The sequence below is a fragment of the Chelmon rostratus genome, chromosome 4, assembly GCF_017976325.1.
Source record: "Chelmon rostratus isolate fCheRos1 chromosome 4, fCheRos1.pri, whole genome shotgun sequence".
NCBI classification, from domain to species: Eukaryota; Metazoa; Chordata; class Actinopteri; order Chaetodontiformes; family Chaetodontidae; genus Chelmon; species Chelmon rostratus.
The window spans coordinates 5,494,817-5,513,732 of record NC_055661.1 but is presented as its reverse complement, the minus strand read 5'-3'; the positions used below and the strand labels follow the sequence as shown (position 1 = coordinate 5,513,732).

The following is an 18,916-nucleotide window of genomic DNA, read 5'->3' as shown; positions in this document are numbered from 1 at the left end:
GTGGTGATCTCAGCCCGATGTGCCACGGATCATACATTTTCCTGACACGAATAAACCACCACAATATGTGCAAAAAGCCCAGCTTGCGATTCAAACCATGATGCCCAAAACATGCACTTGGGCCTACACGATATCTGCGGCAGCTAATACCCAAACGCGTCGCTGTGAAGCAATAAAAAAAAGCACCATCTTGTAGTATTTGTATTATTTTGCTCATAATTTCCTCCCAAACTGGTCCAGAGGATAACAAAAACAAACTGTCGCGGTGCCGGGCTGGGGCGAGGAGTGTGAGAGATGGAGAGGTGGTGGTCTTTACCGTGCGTGTGTAAGCAGGGGGTTGCTCTGAGTAAATGACTTTGACATGAGTGGAAGCAGGCTTTTTCCATCAAGCCCGGCCCTGGATACCACACACAGCGCGCCAGTGTCAGCTTACCGCCCCGGGCCAGAGCCGGTCCCATGGGCCCCACGTTCATTAGAGACAGAAAAGCGAAATTAGGCGAGCGGGCGTCGACAGTTTCCTCCCCTATGGAGACATCACACACAGATTTGTCCAACATGACGGAGTTATATATCCCATAAAGGTAATATCAACATCCGCGCCGCGTCGGAGCGGAGATCATTGGGCTTTGAAGGGGGGAAAGAGCGTCAAGTTTTGTGGCTGTCGCTAAACCGAGGGCTTTTTGGTGGTGTTGTGCATATTTGCCACGATGTTTTTTTTTCTTGTTCTTATTGATTTCTAATCATGCATATGTAATTTTCAGCATCACCATCAGTGAAAAAAAGAAACATAGCTCCATATTTTTCACATTTTATTTCACATGCACAAATATGTCTCTGTGCACGTGTTTACCCACACAACCTTTTTAAATTTAGATATAGCCTGGAGGATTTTCCAAACAATCACCAGCAACCTTTGCACTTTGCACAACAAAGGATGTGCGGATAAAATCATTTTCCACCGTGACACACGGCGCAGTTTGGAGGATCTTAACGGCCCCAGAAATTTCCTGCGACATCAAAACTTATGACCCCCGCCGAGATCAGGATGCGTTGGCCTGCAGGAGGAATCTTTGTTCTGGGAGCGCTTTGAAGACGGCGCTCCGGCTGTTTTTACGCACCGAGATTATATGAGAACCTAATTTAGCCTTCTCTAAATATGAAGTGGCTAGCGGCCACCACGAAAGCTATTCAGAGGTGTTTTTGATAGAAGAGTTTGTCTTTGGAGTACAGTCACGGCTGGAGGCCCGTTTAAGCCTGCTGCCGACATAATAAGGCCTTCTGTTTGTTTTCATGTTTAGGCAGAAATATATTGTCTATCCCCCATAAAATATTAGCTAGATAAGACTTTGAGAGAGTGTTTGTCGGGCTTCTTGACCTCAGGTAACCTAGTTCAGCCTATCTTGAAATAAAATATTCACGGCCTACAATTATACTTTATTTAAATGAAGTGCAAAACACTCACAAAATCATACGAATCCTGTATTTCTCGCTAAAAAATATTTATAAATAAATCATAGATACTTAGAAATACAAATTCCCCCGAATAATATAGAAACACAATGTCAGGCTATATAATAAAATAAAAACAACAACAACAATAATAATAATAGTAATAGTAACAACAATAATAACGAGGTCTGTCTTTAATGTCCTTTTTACCCCCCACTGTCATATATTAGATAGGCCTGTAATAAACAAAATTCATTCAATAAAAGAATAACAAATATTGAGTTCAGGTCCATTTAACGGTAATCTAATATTCTTTGGCTGCTCGGGTTTTCTACCTCCGCCTGTGTTTCCTGTGGTGGTGCCGGGAGCTTTGGAGCTGCCTCTCCGGGACTCTGGGAGGTCAGGCGCGGTTCAGTTTGCCGGAGTGACAGACTGTTTGGACTTCCTAACATTGTGCCTGCCGTAAGGCTTGGTTTCATAACACTGTGGGCCTTATTCGCAGGCAGTCAGCCCTGGAACAGGCCTGAGCTCCTCCTCAGACAGCATGTGGACCGGGTCGAAGCAGACCCAGGATGAAATGCAGAGAAAGGCTGTTTACAAACTTGAGGGACGCGCGTCACGTCAGCAGGGATGTGAACAATGCAGGGATACTGGGAGGACTCGGAGCCACGTGACAGCCCCGCAGACAGGTATGCTGTTCCGGCGTTTCACCTGCAGGTTGCAGCATTGTCCCTGAAAACAGGAGCGAGTCTCACCTGTCACCTGTCAGACCGCTCAGTGCGCGCCGAAAACAGAACTCAGGCCGGTCTGCTTCTGCTTTAAAGCCACAACATGCATGTGCGTAACGATCAGAGAGGGGCCACATGAGATGTAGAATAGAGGCCTGCTTAGTATAAAGCCATGGCAAGGAAATCATGAAAACCTGCTCAGATATTAAGATGACTGCAGTAATAAAAACACCGGACATTTATTTGGAAATCTGCAGATTCGTTTTGACCAATCCAGCTGCATCACAGGGGTTCATGTCCCAAACTACGACATCGGGATTAAAAAGATTGCTTGAATCCTGACATTAAATACTTTTGTCTTTTGCATCTGTGGGATTTATTATTTTGAAGAATTAAAGGAATAAAATGGTTACGCTCGCGTTTCAATGAATTGCAAAACAACATCAGGAAAGCCTTTTGTAGCGCTGTGGCATCAGTCTGATGGAGAGCAGCTAAACACTCTTGACAAAGACACCTCAGTTTTGTGGCGTTACTTTGCTTGTTGTGTGATTGCATTTGGTAAAAACGAGCCTGTTACTTAACCGGCAAATGTTTGAAGGAAACTCCCAGACTGAAAGCTTTTTTTGATGCTGTACAAAATAGCACGCACACTAAACAAAGACGCAAGACTGACTGGAACCGAGTAAATTTGATACCAGAATTATCGGAGATGACTAAGAAACCAGAAATGCTATTTTACCTTTCGGGAAGCTGTGTGTCGGAGTCAGTATATTGACTGTACATTGAATTTAGACCAAAATTTCCACGAGAAGCATAACACTGAAAGCGGCCTGTAAGGATGACTCGTCAGTGGACCATGATGATGATGATGTTGATGATGGGTCTGGGGTCTATTTCAGGACCGCGGAGAGCAACTGCAGCCTCCTCCGGACACGAGCAGTAAACAGCCTGCAGGACAACGCGCGGTGCATGTTGTTGTTTGTTTGTGTGTGTGTGTGTGTGTGTGTGTGTGTGTGTGTGTGTGTGTGTGTGTGTGTGTGTGTGTGTGTGTGTGTAAATCTGAACATCCGGCCGACACAAATAATCAAATCTGCTGATTGTGTTTTGGTGGCGGAACACAGTTCACACCGCATCGTTGTCCCTGTTTTGTCTCTTGTTTCCTGTTAGTTTGTGATAAACTGTTCTGTACGGATCGTGACTTCGAACCGACTGCATGCACCAATCATTTTCATATCTCCAGGGAACATTGGCCTATTCAATACTGTTGTTTTGCTAAAACGTAGAACAGTAAGTAATACTATCAATGGGCTGTTCATGTCAAATATAATAACAACAATAATAATTTCATTAGTCAGTTCTTCTGGATAGACCACTATAAAACCTTTTTATAGGAATGAAACCTTTTTTTGTGGCAGATTTTATTGTGGAACCAGAGAGTTATTTGTTACTTATAATAATATTATAAATTGAGTGCTGCTCTGATAAATGTTGAACCGCGGCTGTTTTTTGGTGTGTTGTGGGTGTCTGTGGGCTGGGCACGTGTGTGTGTGTGTGCATAAAGCAATAAATAATAACATAGCATAATAATGATAGCAATAGCGTTTTTATGATGACTCTTTATTATTTGATCTGTTCTTTTATTGGTTTACTATGGTTGTTGCCTCTTGCAATATATCAATAGACTGACTTTTTTGTGCTATTCAAATAAGCCACCATATATATATGTATATATATATATATTTACATAGATTAATAATAAAAATCAGTGAAGAGTAAGACGATTCTATCTTAATAGGCATTAAGATATACTTTAATTGCATTATTTTGATGTTTATTTGAATGATTGTGATGCAGGAGTTCATTTTCAAAAGATTAGGAGACCAACAATTGGCTGCTTTTGTTGGCTTCACAGGAAAGCCTCCTCTGACCCATCTCTCTTGTCGAACAGGTGTAAGGCCCGTTCACTCCCGCCCCCACTGATCTGTACACCTGCTTGTGATCTCACCAGCGCCCTTTCATGCCTGTCATGAATAACTCGCTGAACACCAGGGTCCCATTGTCTCACGTTTTTTTATTCATAAAAATACCAGGCATGCATGAATCAATCTCAGGAAAACGTCGGGCATTTCCATGCGTTTCTAGTGCGGCCACGTGACTGCTCATCGCAGCTCAGTCAATATTTTTCTATATACAACAATATTTTATACAGCAGGTCATACAAAACACGAAAATATAAATAGATGAATAGTTTTATGTTTCAACGTGGCACTTAGTTGCCGTCATACAGTAGAAATGACCAATGAACCGTGGGTGCGTGAATACGCGCGCGCGCACACTCACACACACACACACACACACACACACACACACACACACACACACACACACACACACACAATGGAATGTCCGGTGATGACAGCAACTATTTGTCACCACTCAGTTAGATCTATATGAACAACACGCCATGTTTGTTTGTTTTTTTTTTCACTGCAAAATGACTTACAGTAGTCATGGTGAGACAGACAGAGTCCCAAACAGTTTAACAGCTAAAGCACTGAAAGCTAAGAGCGCCCACAAAAGTGCACATCATGGGACAAAACATACAAGTCTGACAGCAGTCCGCGTGCTTTATGAGAGCAAAGAGTCTATATGGAAGCCTCGCGCCTTGCTGGGCATCCTGAGCGCGTGGAGCGCGGCCTCAGGTGCGGCCATGGCCGGTGCCGTCTGCTGGAGGTATCTGAGTGCATCCCTGCTGGGCTCCGTGCCGCTGTACGCCCCCTCTGACAGGTACGTGTGCTGTGGCGGATAGCTCAGAGTGTAAGGCAGTATGTGGGCCCCTGGGGGCCAGTAGAGCCGGGGGGCGTGGGTGTCTGCATCAGCGTGGCTGTCCTCCTTCCGTTTGAAGGGTGTGCTGAGGATGCTGTCGATGGCGAAGGAGCTGGAGAACTTTGCCCCCACCCTCTCCTCCGGGGCGGGGAGGCGGGTGTCCTCGCTGAGGATGTCCGGGCTCTCCTGCTCTTTGGGGGACCTCTTGGCAATGCGCTTCCTCCTGCGCCGGAACACCCCGTCAGCGAAGGTGTACTCGCTCTGCGGGTTGAGCATCCAGTAGTTGTCCTTGCCCCAGGGCCTGGACGGGTCCCGCAGCACTTTGAGGAAGCAGTCGTTGAGTGACAGGTTGTGGCGCACAGAGTTCCTCCAGCCGGTGTAGCTGCCGCGGAAAAACGGGAACTTCTTCATCAGGTAGTCGTTGATCTCTGCCAGAGTGAGGCGGCCGCTGCTGGACTCCCGGATGGCCATGGCAATGAGGGCGATGTAGGAGTAAGGGGGTTTGGGTCTGCGGGTGTACGGCTTCCCCTTGCTGCCGTCGCCGCTCTGGGTGACAGGTGCCGGGCTGTTGGCCACGCAGTCCCCGTCCGACCCCAGCTCGTCCCCGGACAGAGGAGACGGGACTCCTCCCTCTGCATCCATGCACAGCTCCAGCGGCTTCTGTGCGAAGTGGTGCGCAGAGAAAACTTCAAGTTTCATTTTCCCGAAAAAGAAGGAAGAGCGTCTCCTTGAAGTGTCTCCTCCGCTACAGTCGCGTCTCAGCTGAGCAGCAGAGCAGGTGCAGCAGTCCTGACAGCAGAAATGTCTCTGAGTGTTGGTGTGTTGTAAAGACTCGTCTGAAGCGCTGGAGGCACCCCGAGCCTCAGTCTGGAGCGGCAGAACACTGATCTGTCTCCGGAGACACGCTTGTCTTGCTATAATATAATGCCTCAGCAAGGGACGGCCCACAGGCGGGGTTTCCAGCTCGAATTCATTGAAGCGATTGAGTGATATAATATATGTATGTTTACAATTGGACGCTACCGTGCCACGCCAGTGGAGGGAAAAAAAAGTGAGGGAGTGAGGCGAGAGAGGGCAGGTATGAAAAATAATTAGTCTGAAGTGCAACCCCCCCCCCCAAAAAAAATGCAACCGTCCATACTTTTAGAAAGTCATGGAGTCGGTTATCACACAGATTAGAGACACAACAGCATCAGATGCACCTATCAGCTGTTTGTGTACACAGTTCTCTAACAAAAACACCTTTCCGGAAGCAAAATCGACGCTTGAAACCCTTTAAATAAACTTTTTCTGCTGGATGATGAGTCAACAAAAACTCCCTTTTCTGTCTGGATTCCAGATTCAGTGACAGTGCTCTAACATTAAAAAGATCACGAAAAGGTCAAATGTAGTAGAAATGCACGTTTTCAAGTTGTAATCAGTAGTTTCAGCCTTGTTTTGATATTTATCCTCTTCACTGCCTTTCAGTGAAAAACAACTGCGCTTCTCAAAGGTGATAGAGCCACTTACACTTGAGGGCACTTTTACGCACACCAGCAAAGTCCCCAGAGAGCCTGAACAGTTCGGTGCTGAGATAAATTAGTCAGAAAAATGTCGGATTGGCAGAAAGAAGAGAACAGAATAGATGGTAAAAACAGACGAGGCGGTTCACTTGAATCTGCTCCTTCACCGGCACTCTGGTGGAACGGGGAAGTAACGCGGACGCGAAATTGAATTAAAAGAGACGTTTTTGGATGAGTTCCACAGGACGCACAGTGAATGATATGTAAGCCCTCGGGTTAAGCAAGAGGGCTGAGGGAATAAAAACAAACAAGAAGAAGAACAACAAAAAGAAAACCCAACAACAGAAAGATAAATATTGCCTGAGAGGTCATGTAAAGTTCAGAGCACCTGCATGCAAAGAAACAGCAGAGCGGCAGAAGCCTGGGTGGAAAACAGGCGATTCACTGTGCGTTTGAACCGGTGATGCAATGCAGTGAGGGAGGCAGTGTCTGCCTCTCAGAGCGCTGGTGAAAATCTCACTGTTGAACATAAAGGGGAATCCTGAGACCCCTAACACCACCACTGTATTGTTGTAGTTCTTCAGTTTCTATATTTAAAGTTTGATTATATATTGGAGTTAGTTACTCTGTCCTCTGATTTTCTGATGTCCTCATTATCCAAAGTTTTCATAGGAGGAAACGGTGGCATCTATTTTATGTAGAAATAAGCACAGCAGGGTCAAACCATAGCTGTCAGTCCAAGAGTCACATTCTTTAATGACAGCCACGTTTGAATTCAGTTTTCAAATGTAAGGTGTTACTCATTAAATTCCCAATAACATGCATAAAAACTGAAAACTGCTATAATAAACATAGCTAATTCTAAGCATCTTATATAGGGCCATTTCAAACATTAGCGCCTCCTGGTGGAAGCATCAAAAAGGACAGACAGCCGTGGCATTGCGTCATCACAGTGTGTGGAATCCACAGGAAGATGGCGTCAATTTTTACTGCATTTTCACAGTATTTACACATTTTTCTTCAAAATGAAAACTTATGTCATCAGAACAATGTGAAAAGAAATTATAGTGCTGCGTAGGAATTCTACACAATGTGTTTTTAGGCTATTCAGCATTCTGGGTGAATGAAGCTTACTGCTACTGGACCGCAATATAAAATTGTGGATGGGTGGCATTAATATGATATTATACAAAGTGATACAACACAGTAGTAGAATAGGTTTTGAAACTATTAGTAACCACTTAATCAGCTTGCAAAAGCTTTAGCAATCTCAAAAAAAAAACAAAAAAAAAAAACATAGCCAGTAGATTTGAAGTAACTGGGACAAATGAAATAATCTAACTTTGTAAAACTTACTTAACAATGAGCAAAATAAAATCAATTTGATAAACATAACTACAAGTGACAAAAATGTACACAAGCCCTAACACCTCTGTGGGGCGCCCCCTGCTGACAAGGTAGTTTTACACTTTGCCAGCTCAAAGAGATTGAAACACCAAGCTCCTCTTATTGTATAAATAACCAAAGGTTACTAATATATACAATACAGAGGAGAATTCAGGACCTCCAGTCTATTGTTGTGTCATTGCAACACGGGTTTGGTGATGTAACCATGCTGACCCTGATCACCAGTTAATATATGAGCCATAAATGAATACCACATTACATTTGTGTGGAGACATTTAGTCAAGCTGCAGTCAGTAAGCTAGTATTTGTAGGGGGGCGTATCTACCCGCACAAGTTTTAAGTAAACTGACACCTGTAAACCAAATGTCTGTTTGTCCCACTAACTCTTCTCCTGTCAACACCTTTCAGCCAGATGACGATGCAGAGAGCGGCAGGGGAGTTAACATGAGTTATGAGCTTGGCCTGAGGCCAGTAATAATCATTAAACTGTCTTCTCTGGCACTCCCCCGTCTCAGCTGCTCGGACTTTGCTGGGGCCTGAACAACTTAATGTGAGTTCAACTCTGTACACTGTCATGTTCTTGTGTGTGTACCTACATCGGGATGCAATAAATCTTGGGGATTATGCTAAACAAAAAACACATGAAAGACCCCTGAAGGAATAACGATGTATAAGAATTTCATAATGATACCATGGGATATAAGATAAGGTCACTATAAACTGCTGCCTACCAGTCTGTTCCTGACACGCACTGAGATATGAAATCTGCATGGCATCCTGAGCCGTTTGTGTGTCTCCATGTTTCAGTTTTATCACCTAATTATAACTTTGGGTGTACAAGACAGGAGTGAGATCGGCAGAGCTGTTTGTGTCTGTGTGTGAATGTGTGAAAGCAACAGAATTCAGAGGGTAAGTAGGTTACTACGTGTACATGTTCTTGAAGTCTGGTCTGTTTTTCCAGTCATGTTAATGAAAGGCCTTAGAATGGCTCCTTGGTTTGAAACGAATCTGTCGGCTGTCACTGCTCAGTGGCAGATATGTGCTTTTTAAAGTTCAGACAACTCAGATTTAGCTAAAGGGAAAGATTATCTAGATAACTTGTTTGAATAGAGAAAATGAACCTTGGCCTCCGTGTCAAAGTCAATCTTCCATCACTCCCTTCATTTGGAAGACTTTTTGTTGTGGAACAAATACGCCATGCTGCTGTTTTGCTCCTCAGTGTAAACTTAGAACATTTCTGGCTTTTTCATTTGTAAATGTACAATGGTGTCATTTCTCTGTGAGTGGAAGGTGAACCAGTGTGGGTCTTGGACATGTTTTGCTTACACAGCTACATCATAAAATCTGAAGTCTGGAGTCGGTTCCAATATCAGAAACTCTGCAGTTGTGATGGGAGAAAGGATGTCGGAGAATGCAAAGGTCGTCAGACATCCTCTGATCAAATTTAGCTTTTGGAAACGGATTCCTCCTCTCACTGGGACGCTGCTGCAGCAGCTGGAGAGTTGAAACCAAAATGTTTTTATTGAAACTCAGGAGGCCGACTGCTGTGAGCCTAAAACCAGAGCCGAGGAAAGCAGCAGCATGTGTGCTATCATTATCGCCGCCGCTGTACGACACTGTGACGAGGCACACGCAGAATTTTACCTTGCTGGGCTGGTGGTAGGTGTGTCTGTGTGTATTTTTTTTTTGTCTTTGTAGAAGTGTGGTGAGGTTGTATTTGATTTCAGGTGCTCTGCCAAGATTGCTACACACACCTGTGCTGAAATGATTTGGTGTGAAAGGCAGCACACCTGTTTTCTCTTTTTATCCTCCACATGGCAATTTGAAATCAGAAGTGGAAAGGCAATTTCCCCACAGGGCTCAATGAAGTATTGCATTATTCTTTCCCTCCGGATATCTGGATTAAGGCTTATTTCAGAACATTGCATCATTTGAGAAGGTCAGGATCATCTCGTCGCTCCAGGTTCTAATAGATATGTTTAATGCAAAGACATTGCTTTAATTGAGAGGTCATCAAGGTCATAAGAGTACACTCTGCTCTGCAGTAAGACTAGAGAAACACATCACGCTTATACAACCTGTTAATGCGTCTGTCCTAAAATTGGCACCTTGTTGTTTTAGCTCACCTAAGGAGATTGAAGTGTCTCCTTTGAGCAGGAGGAGAAATGTCTTTTAAGTGCTGACACGAGTGGAATTCCAGCAATGTAAATTCATTGGGTAAATCCTCCGCAGTTCCAAAAATAGCCCCACCTCTCCGGCGGTCTGTGCTCACACGCTAACCCTTGTCTGCATGTCTCTGGATGACTTCTTACCTGTATCTCATCTTTGTTTTCTTTCTTCTCTGTGAGTGAAGGGTGTCCAGCCCCCATGTCTTTGTATAAACAAAGTGCAGACTGTGGGTGAGCAGGACAGGGAGGGACGGCAACAAGAGGCGCTGCGTAGCTGAGATTCCCAAGATTCCCTGCAGCAGATCTAGTCTCTGACAGAGGCCACTGATAGTCGATATGCTTCATTTGGGCGCACAGGTAGGGACGCCGATGTGCCTACTTCACAGCCAACCTAAAAACCAGGCATTCCACACCAATTCCACTCATTCCTGTACTCAACACAGTAGGCACCGGTACAGGGGTTTGTGTACGGGGGTGTACGTTTGTCTGCAGCTGTGCGTCTGCTCAGGTGTGGGTGTGAAAGACTGTGAGATTGCGCATGTGCTTCTGCGAAACAGAAGAGAAAGACACATACATTCCATCTTGTTTATTCTTCGAGCGGTGATTACTGTAATTACCAAACAATGCAGCCCTCTAAACGTTTTGCCTGCTTTGTTGCGCCTCTGTAGAATCACACCTTTGTGTTTAGGAGGATAAATGGTGGGGGGTGCCCAGTCCATAAAATCGGAGGCACACCTGAACACTTAACAGTAACAAACAAAAAAGTTCCCATGAAGCTGTTGTGATACATACCACAAGAACTTTCTGTATTGAATGTTCTGATAAGCAGCTGCCGCATGTAGGAAAAACACACACACACACACTCACACATACACACACAGAGACATAAATACAGTACATGCAGTGACTCACAGAGTTTTCATAAGTGTGGTTTGATGAGCGTAAATCTCTGCTGCTTCTGTGTCAGCGATTAATAAATGAAATCTGATAAAATGAAGCAGCATATCCTCCAGTCAGTTGGCAGCCACATGTTGCTATTTTGGGTTCTTCTGCATTCTTACCTGAGGCGCTCACACCCTGCCAGACCAACAGAGAGAAAAAAAATAGATACATATAAATAAACGGAGCCAACAAAGTGTAATTAAAGTAATTAAGGAGAGAGGTGAAGTACAGGTGAAGCACGGGTGAAAGGCAGCCTGGCACTGCTAGGACCTGAATCGCATTCAAAGGTAGTGATGTAATTCTGGGTCCCCCCTCTGTCTCACTACCTCGATACATGCAGTATATTTTTACACTTCTCAAACACTTTTACACTTCTGGCACAACTGCCAATCTACTATCTACTATCAGTCAGTTTACCACCCTGTACCTCAAGTGACCCTCTTGACCCCAAGTTTCTCTGTGATCGACCCATGAGACCCTCTACTCAGCCGAAGCGCAGCTCTTGGTTGTGCAGTTTCCTACATGGTCAGCCCTTGGGTGCCTGTGGTAAACCCAAGAGCCCATGGTTAGCTTAAGTGCAGCTCTGAATGGCCCAAGTGACCCCCCCTCCGGTCAATCCAAGTGCACCTCTGGTCGGCAAAAGAGCTCCTCTGGTTCCCAAGTGATCCCCTTGACCCCAAGTACCCTGTGGTCAGATGAATTTCTCTTTGGGTTGACCCAAAGTAGCCCCTCTAGTGGGCTCATTTGCCACACAGGCAGTGGTACATGACCTAAAGGCAAAAATGAATCATACACCTAATGGAAGAAGTGTACCTTGGATGGTTGAACTACTTCTTTTGAGCAATTTTCAAACTCTGCATGTGTATTTGATGGCGTGTGATCATACATTTACTGTAGGCTTACTTTTATTCACGACATTGCGCTGCTCAAAGTCTGCACCATCACCTGAGCCCCTCTGCTGTCTTTGAACAGGCTTTCCCAAACCTGACATCAGACGGTGGCCTGCAGTCTGCAGCAACTCCAAACCTAACCCCGTCAAGGTAGAAGAAGACCTGACAGCACCGCTTAATCCTGCCTGTAAAATGTTACTGTTAGTGCATGTCTGTCAATGAACCAGTGCCATGTGGGAAACACATGCTGCATCCATGCCCTATCTGCCGCTATCGTCCATTTCAACTCTTCACACGCAAGAGTCCCCTCGCATGCAGAGGGGGGAGGTGTGGAGCGAGATTAGGTGGTGGGTGGGTGGATAAAAAAGAGAAAGAAGCAATGATTGATCTTAGCCATAGACACCTCGCTTTATCGCTGCAGCTGATAGGACCTACCTCTATTCAGCAGTGCTGTAGGCTGTTTTTGTGTAAGCATAAACACAGGGCCAAATCAGTACCTGCACTGCACTGTTTACCTGGCAGCCGTTCAGCCCTTTTCTGTCTAAACTTGAAATAGGATCCAAACACTCTACTCACGCATAGTGGTTTGCACGAGATGTTTCGCCTGCCTCTCAACCTACCGCGGGGCTCCGCATCGCTATTTTTGCACTGTCTGAACCTTAACCACCCCTCTTATTTCTTTGATTGAGAGGTGGAACATCTAGCTCGGGGGCTTCAACTGCAAACATAGCACTGATTTTTAGCAGTTACCAAGGAATCATACCACAGACAACCCAACAAACACCTCGCTGATTGATAACATTAGTCTGTGGATTATGATCCCCTTTTTCTCACCACAATTAAAAGAACTGTCACAAGCCTGTATCCTGGACTTTTAATATACGACTTTTTGCTTGTCATTCAGCACATGATTCAGTACATGAGTCTGAATGTAGCATGAAAATTTAAAACAGTTTTACTATAGGGTCAATAACTTACATTTGAATCTCAGTTTAGGAAATTATTAGAAAAGGCAGATGTTCATTAAAAAAAGCCCATAAATTACTCAAGCAAAGCTTTTGCTGGATTAAAGAGAATATTTTACATATCCTGATATTTCAGTAGCACATAATTTTAAAGGGACGTTCCATCAAATGTACATATTAAGTTCAGTTTACTCATCACAGAGAGTATCATTCAACCTGTTACGACAGTTGAACTAAAATTTCTTCTGTGGCTCTGGAGGGACCTTTCTAAAGTCTGACAAATTAAACTGATGATTTCAACAAGGCTTGGACAATTTTCTTTTAGCAAAAAAGTCGGTGTTACAAACTGGGGCAGTGGATTTAGAAAGACATGAGCATTTACTAGGCAGGAAAGGTTTAATGAAAGAGGTTGGAATATGGGAAACATCCAGTATTGTGGGGATTTGATTTAAGACTAAAAGTTGGGATAGTCTGAGCTCATCTGTCCTGATTTTTAACATTCTTTCTTCTTTTTCTTTGGACTCTCCAAGTCCACCAGTTTTTGGAACTACAATACTAACTTGCTGGAGTGACATTCATCTAAACACACACACACACACACACACACACACACACACACACACACACACACAGAAAATGAGCTGGGGAAAGAGACTGAGGTGGGTTTAAAGGCATTAATTCATGAAGCAGGAACATCAGTCATTTCCACACAGCTGTCACTGGATCAGTGGTTCTGTCTGAGTGTGGCTGAAATGTTGCAAATGTACCACACGTGTGAATGTGTATCTCCAATTTTCTCAAGCTTTTCTGTTGCACAGCCCCATTTTGGAAGCTGACAATGTCGCATGATATCAGCCAGTTTGACAGCTGTCAGGTTGGCATGTGAATTTCCTGAAATTGTTTCATATTGTACTTCTACATGCAGAGCGGCAGAGAAACTGTAGACTAACCCTTTTCCTAATTCAAATATAAAAGAGTTGAATGTACGTGTTTAATTTGTAAGAAAGTTTTTTCTAATCTCTGTGGACTTTACATGGCTCACTGCAGGGGTAATTAGAAACCTGCTCTCCTGGGCAGATGTTACTGTTTGTAGTAAGTGCTATTAGATATTGATCTGGTGATAATGCGTAAATGAATATCATTAAGGATCGGAAGTTTGATTGGGGAAAAAAGGCCTCATCTCCTCCGGCTGCCTGTGGGGTTATAATGTGTCTGCCTCCGCTCTCGCATTGATCCACAGGAGCAAACAGCAGCTGTCTGGCTGCACAGCAAACCTCAGCACCCATCTGGTGTAGAACTTATCAGATAATATAAAATGTTAGACAGAAGAACATGTCTAGACAGTCTTCAGCATATCTTCAACATTATGTATTTGATAGAATAATCAAGGCAAACGGCAGTAAAGGTTAGGTGGAGACAGTATTTATGTTCCTTTAAAGCTTGGATCCTAGAATTCTCCAGCATCATTAACATTTCATTTCATATTAAACAACAAAACTTATGTTATTGTATCTTTTTATTGGTATGAACAATTTCAATGGAGAGGCCAAAACCAACAATTATTTTTCTTGCTAACAAGCATGTGGCTTTAGGTGTGTAGCAACATATAGCCTTCATGCTACAGAACAGTGACCATCAACTGAAGGTCCTCGGGGCGCCACATTCGTCCAGCAGAATATCAATGAATTCAAAAATGTGCTTGTCTAAAATTACTCAGCAGTGGTAGAGGTTGATTAGCTTGCCAACCCCTGGCTATGAGCCAAAAATTCTGTAGTTCATTGTCCACCCACTCTACAGGATCAAATTATTCTCCAGCTCCATCATCTCTACTTGTGGACCCACCATCGAATCGCCCGGCTCCCAGGCTGACCAATCGCTGGAGCCAACAGCAGCAAGAGGGCTCACTTGGGGTTATTTTCGTTGACCAGCTGTTGTTCAACTGTATTGAATCTCAAGGTGAATATTTTTGTTTGTTTCTTGGGATCCTGAAGAGGAATATTTTTGTTGAGTTCAGGACTCATCCATTGGTAGCAGACCTGCGGGTTTTGGATTGAACACTGAATGCCTCCTCGGTGGAGGTTTTCCATGTTTTAGGGGTCTGTTCATCGTAATAGTTTATTCCTCTCAGCTTGTCACAACCTAGTGAAGATGCATCAGTACTGAAACACGTTGTCGAGCATGTTCATTCGCTGATAACCAGATGTCATACTTGTTATTTTACATAGAAACATAGGACTGTGCTGGATAATAAAACAAACCTATAGGTTTACGCTATGACCATCACTTTTAATTTGTCGTGATCTGGTCGTGTTCACTGGGAGGCTGCTGAGCCCTGTTCTGTTGCCTGCAGTGTAAACACCAATAATCTGCCTTTGCCCCGAGCTCTCGGTTGGGGAGGACTCCAGGCAGATAACAGGGCCACTGGCTGCACAGCTAACTGAGCTAACTAGCTAATGGCAGCCGGCAGCTACAGGGAAAGATGGCTAGAGAAAAGAGTATAATGAGCAACAGTTAGCAGTTACCCTGGTGATATGCTACCCCATATTTATTTGGTGCAATCTTTGACAGGTGGCCAATTCTTACACAATATGTGCCTTTAAGCGGGAGAGTTTCATGCCAATCCAAACCGTAGAAGTGCCTCGACTGTGAGTCACATAGCACTGAGAATGCTGTGGCATCCCCAGCTTGACTGCAGGGAACCTGGGTGTGATACTGGATGACCAGCTGTCTACATCATTATGATAACCCACTTGGGCAGATTCATTCTCTACAACGTTAGGACGATACATCCAGCCCTCACCCAGGAGGTGGTACAGGTTCTGGTTCAGGATTTTGTCATTTTGTGTCTAGAACTACCGCAACTTGCTCCTTGCTGATGCGCCTGCATGTGTCATTGAGCCTCTGCAGCTCATCTGGGCTGCAGCAGCCCTGCTCTTCTTAAACCTACCCAAGCTCTCCCGCACTACACCGCTCACTCGTCTGCACTCTGGACTGGTTACCACTGGCTCCTCAAGTCACACGTACTTGCTTACTGTGCTGTGAATGACTGAGGCTCATCTTACATCCAGGACATGGTCTAACAATACACCCCAGCTCGTCCATTACACTCTGCTACTGCCAATCTGACAGGTAGCTTGGCCTCCTTCTAGGCCAAGCTACCTCTCAACAAAATCATGACTGTTTGCTGTCCTGGCTCCACAATGGTGGAATGAGGTGCTCCAATGGTGGAGCATCTTCCTTTACAAACTGAAAACTCACCAGTTCATACTGCACCTTGGCCCATAAATAAAAAACAAACAGAAAACACCTCTTTATCTCTTAGTGTCTCTCAATTTAGCACTTGAAGCAGTTAAATTTGGAAGAATGAATTTCTATGGTATGCAGGAACATCTTTATCAGCCTGTGGATTAACAGACAACACTTAAGTTGTTACTTAAATATGCATTCTTCAGGGAGGTTGCTGCTTCCATCCAGTTATCCAAATATCACCCATATATATGCAGCAGATGTTTAGCTGAAGTTTTTGGTGTGATTTTTGGCCCAATCCCCAGCTCTCCTGTTTAATTTGGAAATAGATCCGACCTTTGAATGTACATAGATTCGTTAACTCCCCTTGCATGCCAGAGAACAGGTTTGGCCATTGGGACAGCCAGGTGGATGGAGGGGAGGAAAAAAAATTAGAGGCAGAAACTGCAGCATCTGCTTGTTGACCGGAGTGGGCGGTCATGGGTAAGCACCACAATAACAGCGGAAGGATTAGCTAAAGCAGAAGTGTGATTGTACCCCAAAGCCCTTCAGTCAAATGTCCTTCAGCTGTGCCACAGCCAGTGTCTTGCTGGGAGAAACTGTTGCTTACAGTTTCAGTGCTGAGGCGAGAGCGCTGGGTTCACTGAGGGGTTAGACGAGGTATAAATAGAATCATGTGTCAGTGATTCATGTACACCCCTGCTACACTTGAATCCAGTGATCTCCAATTATGCTAAAAAAGAAGAAAACCATAATTGCTGCACTGTTAAGCTGGTTCATGTCAGGAGATGTGTCTCTGCCACACCACTCTAATTGAACTTTCTCTGAAAGGCGCTGTGAGAAAACAGGCGGTAACTATTTATACAGCTACACACCTGACCAGGCATCTATCCAAACAAAAGGTCTTGAACCCAGCCCTTGCGTGCCTATCCAACCCAGACATCTGATTAATTACAGTGTGGCCGTTAAAGCGAAGAAAAACTAGCTGATGAAAAGTCAGCGAGTCTGCAGGCTCAACCTGCCCAAACAGCATCATGCGTGTTAGCTTGTAAAATTCTCCGTCCTGCCCCCCTCCCCCCTCTCCGTGTGTTTCCTCCCACACACCCCCCTGCCGCCCTCCTCTGCTCCGGGCCCATTCGTGCAGACGAGGTAAAACATCTCCCTCGCTGTGTCAGAGCCCCGCAGGTGGGCCCCGCGTGCTCAGGTAGATAATATCACTGTTACTATAGACTGTGTTTGGGTTAGCTCAAAAACACTTTTCACGGCAGGAGCAAAACAAAGTGCTCTGCAGTGCGTGATAACAGCGGGAGCTGCTCCCTACAAATTAACCTGTGGAAACACTTTGGCGTCGCACGAAACACACACACGTAATACCTGCTCCTCCTTTTTTTGTAAATCAAAGTTTACATGATGTTCCTCTGGGAGCATGGAAACATTTTTACATCTAGGATTTAGGAGATTTCTCTTATATGTAATCCACCAAAGGAATAATGTTAATCCAAAACAGTGAAATGAGCCTTTATGTCCTGGTGGTTATGTTTCAGGACCAAGCTGCCTTATATCCAGATTGAAAGTACTGGACTGATTGGACAAGTCATTCTGTTTCTAATCTGCATACTCTTGTGCAGTAGACTTTATAAATTGTCTTTCTTTAAACAAAAGAAGCATGAATAGCTCGAATGTGCTCAGGGCCAGAAGCTGGGATGGCTTCCATAAACAGATCACCCAGGTGGTCCATGTGTGAGACAGGGAATGCAGCGCCGGTTGAGAGGCCTGCTGCTGCAGTCACAAACCTGGATCTTCTTATTTCAGGAGCTCCCTCTGTCTCTGAGCAAAAGCCTGAACTTCTGCTGATGCCATGAGGATCTGATTCATATTTACAGCTGTGGCACCAGATGATTCTTGCTGCACAAAGAGGACTGGTGACTTTATCCAGCACACGATTTTAGCGGTACACAAAAAGTAGCTGGGAGTTTTTCACCTCTGACATTGTTCAAGGCCAGAAGGCACACAATGAGCAAACGTGGATGTTTTCAAAAGGATCATAAGAAATTGACTTGCAGTGAAAAGGGAGCCGTTTCACAGCAAACTGTTGTTCCATTGTTATTATTACAGCTGATAGCAGAACAGTGACTTTATCTCATCAATTTCTCAACAATATCTGTCTTGTTGGCTACAGAGAACCTGTTCTAAATTAAAAACACTTCCAAATCTCTAATAACAGAGATTTGTATGTGTTCACTGGTTCTGCATATTGATTCACTTGCAGTGGTCCAAGCCCTGTGAGGACATCAGCAACAAGCACCTTTATCTGATTCAAATTATGTAGAAATATAACACATTTGAGATTGTGCAGCGTATGAACATATCTTGTTTGAAACTATGTAGACCACATGTACAGGCCTGGAGTTTAATGAATGGAAAATAATCACACTTTAAATCACATTTGCAATTTTGGTCAGAAAAATTGCAATTAGTTTTCTGACATTGTTCGAGACAAAGTTTCTCATTATTAGTGCATCAGTTTGAATCCTAGCTAAAGCTTCAACAAACACACCATCGTTGTTTTCACTTGTAGCTTTTTTATCCATTTATTGGAAAATGGAAATCATCTTAACAAGTCTTTCATCAGCTGTGTTTCTCCACTAATGTAGATTGCTCATATTCTGTCAAAAATGACCCAGAACACACACAGCTCCAGTTTTACCATCAGCCAAATCCAATCATATGATTGTCATTGCATGCAGAAAAGGCAAACAGAAGATCATAGGTCTAAGATTTTTGGTCTTAAGT

The 18,916-nt window shown here is 44.2% G+C and overlaps 1 protein-coding gene across 1 annotated transcript; it reads right to left on the bottom strand.

Annotated features, from left to right (window-relative positions):
* Window positions 1-4,055: 4,055 nt before the first annotated feature.
* foxq1b (forkhead box Q1b) lies at window positions 4,056-5,886 on the bottom strand. The gene has a single exon (XM_041935588.1). It carries the CDS (start codon window positions 5,700-5,702, stop codon window positions 4,806-4,808), a length of 897 nt encoding a protein of 298 aa, XP_041791522.1. The 5' UTR covers window positions 5,703-5,886; the 3' UTR covers window positions 4,056-4,805.
* Window positions 5,887-18,916: the final 13,030 nt, after the last annotated feature.